This window comes from Aspergillus niger (assembly GCF_000002855.4).
Source record: "Aspergillus niger supercontig An02".
NCBI lineage: Eukaryota > Fungi > Ascomycota > Eurotiomycetes > Eurotiales > Aspergillaceae > Aspergillus > Aspergillus niger.
The window spans coordinates 2326494-2334325 of NT_166519.1; the positions used below are offsets into that span (position 1 = coordinate 2326494).

Sequence of the window (7832 nt, forward strand, 5' to 3'; positions counted from 1 at the left end):
ACAGTGTGGAGCTAGTTCCGACTTCTTCCCCCTGGGATCTCCTCCCAGTCGAGATTCAGATCAAGATATTCGCCCACTGCGGTGTCACGGATTTCCTACCATTAAAGCTTGTCTGCAAATCGTTCTATCTGCTGCTTAACTCGCAGGAACAATGGATTACCCGGCAATACCTCCGTCAACGTCGCCATGGAACACTTCCATCCCCAATAGATAGCGAAAGAACATATACTCGGAACCCGGAGGATGATGCAGTGTTGTTATCGGATTTGTTTCCACCAGCCAAAAGCGCTAAGGGTGGTCACATATACACTTTCAAGTATATTTCCGGCCTGCGTCGCCGGCAGACGCTTTGTTCAAGGCTTTGCTGCTACCTTGCAGACCGTGTTATGGATCGGTTTGTACACAGCGAACCGGCGTTTATGAAATCCATGTTCACCTCCAAAGCTGAGCGCTGTGTCTTCGTGCAAAGGACTACTGCGCGCTTATGGTTTCATCTCGCTCCGCTCATGTAAGTAGTGGCCTCCCAACCTCCCGTTTTAGTGCTCTTCTAACGCATTCCTCTTCATGCAGGTATTATACACTATACTTCCTTGAAACCTATGCTCTTGCCAGGCGAGAGCAGACTAACGTTCTTCTGCGTGACTGGGAAGCCGGACGCTTGCCAGTTCCTGTACCCCCACACATCCGTAAAGCCATGTACCGGGACTTGCAAGTAAAGATAATCAGATCACCCCCTTTTACTGACACCCCTACCCTCATAGCCACACATCACTGCATGCAACTTCTAGTCTCATACTTGCGGTACACTGTACCACCGGATGAGCCTACGGTTTCGGATGACAGTTGGATTGGATCGTTGCTTACAGTATCGCCGTTCCTCCGAATAGTGGAGTACTTCTCCGCTGAGATCGGGGATGGTGGCAATCAGCGGATGCAGCGAAAGGACTTCATGCACAATTTTCATAATGATATTACATTAAATGAAAAGGACGACATCAACATGTTGGTCTTCCAGAATGCCCCGAATGTGCATCTGCATGGTTCCGTGGAAGATGTCTGGTTCGATGTTGTGAAGGAGGAATTGGCTTTACGAAAGGCGGCGCCGCATCATGCAGAGCGCGTCATGGTTTGGACAGGATTGCCTGTCCTATTCAGCTGCCAAGACTGTCGCATTCCAGATGGATGGCGTGCATAATGCATTCTGTCGGTTTAGCAAGCATTGCATTCTTTGCATTCACAAGGCGAGGCGTTTCATCGGGGTTTTGGTGTACTCCATGGTGGAGAATATGTCCATCTTCATGACATGAGCTCTTTGCTCATCTGGGTGTTACTCGTTTGGCATAACGATTTTAGCAGCGGCTATTACATATAAATGGAGATTTTTTTGCCTTGAGATCGGTCCCTTAATCTGTAACGAGAATGCTTCCTTCACTACATTGTAAGCAAGCCCTATGCCCTATGTTGTTTTCCGGGAAAATATGTTTGCAATGTTTGCGTGATAAGGAGCATCGATTAGACAGATAGTCGCGCCGAGGGCATTCCGCTCTCCCAACTAAGTAAACAGCTGCCGCATCATTTTACTGATCGACAAGAGAGCACCTCTTCCAATTGTGCTATTCTAACACGATATGTGATACACCACTCCTTCACATGCATTGTACACTCTCAACCAGCCTCAAGGTACCACAATGGCACAAACAAGCCTACTAAACACCTCGTGGATACTCCACCGTCTCTCCCCTCTTCACCACGGAAGAGACTTCGACAGCCTTGTCAACAACCCCGCGGCTCTGAAATTCTACGCGACCAGACTGCGCGATCAGTTGACCGCATCCTCCTTCCCGCTTGCCCTCCAATCCAGCGGTCCATTGCCCACGACAGACGACGATTCCCTCTCCCGAACCGGCGCGCTGCAATCCTGCACCTGGGAATCCATATCCAGTCTCTCATTCTCAGATACTGGACATGAACGTGACCCTGAAAATGGGTCTCAGGCGCCAGACGGACCTCAATCTCGAGCGCGGACTCAACGCTCAGCACCTTCACATACGCCTTCCCCACAAGGAGGAGGAATCCTCGTGAAGCTGGAGTACGAAAACGCAACATACAAAGCAGCTCTTCTCACCTTGTCCTCTCTTCCTGCATTCCAAACCGAAGCCACTTCAAAACCTCGCACTCGAACGCGCTCTCAGACTCAAACACATGCTACGCACCTACCGCTCCTTCTGACCCGCTTTCCTGCCCCTCTCCGACAGACCTTCGTCTCTTTTCTGTCTTCGACCTTCGACACGTACTGTTCTCCGCTTCGTCTTCCCTCGCGATTTATAGGCACAGCCTTGAACACATACATAAACACATTGAACTCCGAAGATGGATCCGGGTCTATGGACGTAGTCGAGATCGTCAAAGAGCTTCACCTCACTCTATCGTTTCCTGCCTCTGTTTCGCCAGATTTGCGTACATTGAACGTTACGATACCACGGGATTCACTGGGCGGGTTCCTTGATGTTGGAAATAACGGAACTGGAAGTGAGTTGAACGTTCTGGCTGTTCTCAGTTCATACTTGGAAGAGCATTTGGCAATGAAGTTTGATTTGAGCGGTGGCAATGCTGAGCCCACCCCCAAGGAGCAAGATTATGTGCGGCTTTCACGGATCGCCTGCGGGGGGTTCGTGCTCGGTGGAGACGGGAAGCTCAAGCTGGTTGCTGCACCTCCAGTAGGCGACAACGATGGCTCGAATACCGCTGCTGATCGGAAAAATCTTCTTGCATTACGGGCTTGTGAGGTGTTGCTTTCCGATACCTTGCGTAGGGCTGAGATGAGCGAGGACGAGAACCAGAAATCCTGATAGATCAGGGTCACAGACTACGAAAATTTGCACGAACAAGCCAATCACGAAGGAAGAAAACCGCTGGTGATTCTTGTTTTGACTGCTATCAACAACATATCTAACGGATGCTGGGACTATACATTCTAAACGTCTGTCTTGTATCGTGCAATGTCGTGAATCGTTTACAGGTTCGGGTCATGACCAGGTAGCACATCTATACGAGAGAAGCGCCGGGCTTCACATAAAATTGAACCTTCAAGGTTCCGATGCATGGCCTTCCGACTCAGCGAGCCGAAGCGCCTCATCAACACCGGTGACAAAATGAGACATGCCTCCACACCGGTCGACTATGCCGCTTCTTTCGAACATGCGGAAGACGCTGCGGTTCGAAAGCCGACAGAAATACACGCTTACTCCGAGATTGATGTAATCATTAACGATCTCGGAGAGGACCTGCGTACCGGAGCCATCAATGCTCGTAACACCGTGAACGTCGAAGATAACATTCTTATTTGATTCCGGGGGGCGCAACCGTGGAAGGGACGGATGTGCGCGATTTGAGCCGTAGAACTCTAGGCGGCGCAAGCGATTCTTGAGATCGCCAGTGTTGGCGAAGGTGAGCGGCTCGGGGATCTTAACAACAAGGGCACCGTCAATGAGCTCCACATTTTCCGCATGCATTTCGGCGTTATCGTATTGGTCGGGTGTTCCAGCTATTTTCCCGAGAATCTGTATGCGAGGCTGGGTGGAGTGGCGAATAAGGATCAGGATTGAGAGCCCAATGCCAAGCGCGATACCCAGCTCCAGCGAGTAGAATATAGTGGAGACGAAGATGAGAAGCATCAATGCAAGCTCTGTCCAACCACGCAGCCGGATGAAGAAGGCAACGTCGTGAGGACATTCCTCTATAAGACTGTATGCGACGACCGATATCGTAGAGCATAGTACAGCTTTCTATGGTGGTTATTAATATATGGGTTTTGTCAAGTATTCACAGGTGTTGGGGAAGAACTCACAGGAAGATAGTATAGGTACGGCAAGAGCACCATAATAACAATGAAGGTGATAATACTGAGGAAGATACTGCTCATAGGAGAGCGAGCGCCCGTAGAGGCGTTGACTTTGCTCCGTCCGTATCCACCAAAGGCAGGGAGAGCCATAAAGCAGCCCCCAACCACATTAGCAACGCCCAGAGCAACCATCTCCCTATTCGCACTGACAGACATGCCTTGGACCCCGTCTCGTCTCTCCCCGAGCCCCTTGGCAGCAACCGAGGACTCGAAGAAGCCAAGGATAGCAATGATGAAGGAGGTGCTCATGGCGGTGCGCACATGCTTCAGATGTTTGATTTGGAAGGGCCACCTGAAGGCGAAGAGCCCAGTGGCAGTGTTCTGAACCGACCCCAGAACTTCCAGCCCCTGCTCGTACCAACCAAGACGCCAGGTCAGAATGGCCGAGAGGATCACGACAAGGATACGGTCGGGGAAGTATACGACCTGAGGGTATCGTGGTTCTAGTGCTTTTTTGATTGTTCTGAGGCAGGTAGCACAGGGTCAGCAATCAGGTATCTCCCCTACACGCTAGGTGGGGACATGGTACATACCGAAAGAGCATAATGATTGCAAAACTTCCGAAGGATACAGCAGCTGTAAGACCATGACAGCTTTTGATATTCCCAGCAAGAAAGACAAGCTTCTGCACTGTGCTGCCATGACTGACACCGGCCTCTTTGGCCAAGTCTGCCAGTCCAACCTCCGGGATGAGCTGGTCAACAAAGATGACAAAGCCAATGGCAGTAATGAAGCCTCTCAAAAAAGGCCGACTGAGTACATTGTCCAGGAAACCCAGCCTAGTCAGTCCAGCGACTAGTATCATTGCTCCTGCCATGGCAGTGGCTATGCCTACAACCATTGCGCTTGCGGCCTCATCATCCTCCTGCGAGTGGCCTTGTTTGACGCTAGTTTTAACGATTGTTCCCGTCAATAGCGACCCAGCTGCTTCCGGACCAACAACGAGCAGAGGACTGCTTCCTAGAATTGCATAAAGCAGTGGCATGAAAACGAATGAGTAAAGGCCGTTGATGGCTGGTGCATGGGCGAGGTTCGAAGCCAAAGATAGGGCCATGGGAATGTAGATTGACGCGATTGTCAAGGCTGCAATTAAGTCGCCTCGGAGGAAAGACCAGCGATATTGTGTGATCCAGTTGAAGAACGGGATGTAGTATGAGAGGTACCTGTGTCTCAATCAGTCGTTACGTCCTGAATCCAAAGCCAAGAGGCCGTATAGTCCAAGCCTACATAGTCTTATGGTTCTTCACAGGCCATGCCAGGCCTGACCCAGTCCTGGGAGGCAGGTTCTCCGGCCCTTGTACGAACGTCGGGCTTCCATTCCCGTTCCGAATATGTCCTTCAGGCCCACCGTCAACCTGCGGCGTCGATAAACCATCTCTTGTACCGTATGCGGGACCTTGACCATCGTCCAATTTCAACAAGCGGGTTCTATCATTCGGTTCTAAGGTCTCGGGAATCCGTTCAGGCGGAGAATCTGCAGAACTGTTTGACAAAGGTGCTCGGAAGAAGTTGGCAAGCCAATCCCGCAAAGAGCGGTGTTCGAGGTGTCCGCCCTGCGGATTGGGATCCGTCATGTTGATTCGGAGAAACCCGGGGTGAAAAGCACGATCGAATCAAACAGACAATGCACGCTGTAATGTCGCAGAAAACGCCATAAGGAATGGCGACTTCGGCGACGAGGGAAGATAGGGAAGAAAGGAAGCACAGTTGTGGTTGAGCGATTTGCGAGACACGATTGCTAGCGCAAGGAGCGGTGGCTGTTGGCTAAGATAAGTCCATCGTTAGCGGAATCGTAAGTTTTCGGACGAAACAAGCAGGCCCTGATTGGCGGTGGAACTGAAAGTTCAGCATACCAAGATATTTTATTTCGCAAGGCTGATGCACGGGCAAAGTTTTGCCCTGCAAGCTCTCTCACACACTCTCCGATCTAGCTTAAAAATTGAGACAGGCGTCGATGACGTTCGAACCCTGGAGATAAACATACTTAAAACTGGAGAACCCACTCCTAGCTTACATAACTTTCTTTGTTCTCCCTTCAAGTCAGCACATTCCGCCCTGTCTGTGACTGATCTGGATAATATACAGCAGACTAGTCTACAACAGACTCAGAAGGTATTGCCGAACGTTGGGGTAATTGGGCATCCAACTGAAGATGTTACACACAGCGGTTGCCCTCTGATTCAAGCAATCTGCATGTAATGCTTACCCAATGGGTTGCCTTATGCCCAGAGGGCCATTGTTCTACACTCCTTAACAACAGGCTCTTCAATGACGACCACCACCATCTAAATAATTGACCACTAGTGTAGGTTCAGACCACGCCACGTAAGTACCTACCTACAATATATTCGATCCTTCAAAGATGAGTTGTTCTGCAATGATGATGGGGTTAGCCAATCTTCGGTTTTCGCTTAGTAACTGTTGGTGGGCCTCTAGCACGGGCCAAGCCAGCCCGATGATCCCAGTGGACTACAATAGCGGCCTCGGGCAAATGAGATAGAACTATGACCTATATGAGGCTGTATACCAGATTCTACATTTGATCGTTTATTATATCGTTTATTTCGGTCCCCAGCTTCCTGAGGCTGGATTTCCTTTTAGTTTGTATTATGGTTTCCTAGAGCGTGGGTTTCTGAATTCTTATTTTGCCGATACTATTAGGTTCAAGCGAAATGGGGAAAGAAATGACACCATTGCTCTGTCTTGTAAACAGCGGCCAGCATCGAAGAGAAACCAAGAAAGTACCAGAAAAATCAAATTTCATCACCTTTAGAGTCGCTCTATAGCTCACCCTAAACCCGTCGCACAGTAAACCAGCAAGACCCCTGGAATAGTACTTATCAGGGCCAAAGATGCGCCAGAGCATGCGGTAGTGTCTGACAAGAATTCCCAGTTCCAGGCAACAAGATGGACACCAGAGAATGCCAAAGATGTGACGTTGCAGGTCATGGATCTTGGCTCATCATACTCATTTTCTTCCCAGTTGAAAGCACCAAACAAGAAGAAACGAGGCAAATCCAGCCAGGTCTCAACCGCATTACCCTTTCCATGATTTCTTCTCTCCGCATCTGGTGGGCCCAGTCTATCATACAATTTCTTGCTTTCTCCTGGTGAGGAGGAAGTTGAGGGTGGCACGTTGGACTCCGGGGTTTCGTGAGTTGGTGGCCAGAGGCTTCCAGTAGCCTAGTATGCTTGTTCTATTCGCCCCCTAGCCATATAGCAGGAATGTTGATACCTTAGCTAATTAGCGCTAGTAATTCACCAGTATTCTTATGAATAAGGTCAATATTATCAGCATTATGCCTGTCCACACCATCTGTATACGATGATAAAAGAGCCGGATGGCTTTAAATTGTCTAGCAAAATTCCAGCTGCAAAGCAGGCCACACCTTATAATATTGACTCAGAATCATTACTTCCACTTCTCCTGCAGCTACTATGTATTTGAATTTTCGCAGCCACCAGTGCCATTCCACTTAATCTTATAAAAGACACAACCTAGGTTACATAGTTGTCCCAGTATTAATGGTCCTGCAGCGGCTACCCCGCTGAGAATTTCTTCAGAAAGAGCCTTGCATTATTAACCTGCTGGGTGCATCAAGGTCATATAATTTTGTATTGATGTTCCATCTCGGATTATCCTCCATCTGCCAGTGGTCTCACTGGCCGTGATATACTCGGCCGACTCTAATGTCACCAATCATGTCTATCCGGTAAGAGATTATCGTGTAGAGAAGATACCTCGCCCTGCCTCGTATAGCTGGTCAAGTGCGGTCTGCCACCATTTTTTTGTTCAAGATCTGTGTCGGCCTGGTTGGCAAGGTCAGATGAACTATTCTCTTTGGCTTGGGAAGAATTGTAATGGTAGGTAAGGCTACTAGCGGTTCATACTTCTCGAAGTTTACTATCTCGATGCTTAAATCTGGCAGTA

At 49.3% G+C, this 7832-nt stretch overlaps 4 protein-coding genes across 4 annotated transcripts; 2 read left to right on the forward strand and 2 right to left on the reverse strand.

Moving 5' to 3' along the window:
* Positions 1–2: 2 nt before the first annotated feature.
* On the forward strand, positions 3–1195 carry An02g09330 (uncharacterized protein; the record flags this gene model as incomplete). The annotated part of the gene is made up of 2 exons (XM_001400028.3): positions 3–508; positions 571–1195. Coding segments are annotated over 2 exons (1131 nt in total), but the record flags the coding sequence as incomplete, so codon positions are not given.
* A 493-nt stretch (positions 1196–1688) lies between these two features.
* On the forward strand, positions 1689–2849 carry An02g09340 (uncharacterized protein; the record flags this gene model as incomplete). The annotated part of the gene is made up of 1 exon (XM_001400029.1): positions 1689–2849. The coding sequence occupies one exon, from the start codon at positions 1689–1691 to the stop codon at positions 2847–2849; it is 1161 nt and encodes a 386-aa protein (XP_001400066.1).
* Positions 2850–3086: 237 nt separating this feature from the next.
* Positions 3087–5475, reverse strand: An02g09350 (uncharacterized protein; the record flags this gene model as incomplete). Its single annotated transcript, XM_001400030.3, has 4 exons — positions 3087–3785; positions 3848–4364; positions 4435–5064; positions 5129–5475. 4 exons carry the CDS (start codon positions 5473–5475, stop codon positions 3087–3089), a joined length of 2193 nt encoding a protein of 730 aa, XP_001400067.1.
* Positions 5476–6688: 1213 nt separating this feature from the next.
* On the reverse strand, positions 6689–7199 carry An02g09360 (hypothetical protein; the record flags this gene model as incomplete). The annotated part of the gene is made up of 2 exons (XM_059746492.1): positions 6689–7084; positions 7164–7199. 2 exons carry the CDS (start codon positions 7197–7199, stop codon positions 6689–6691), a joined length of 432 nt encoding a protein of 143 aa, XP_059600048.1.
* Positions 7200–7832: the final 633 nt, after the last annotated feature.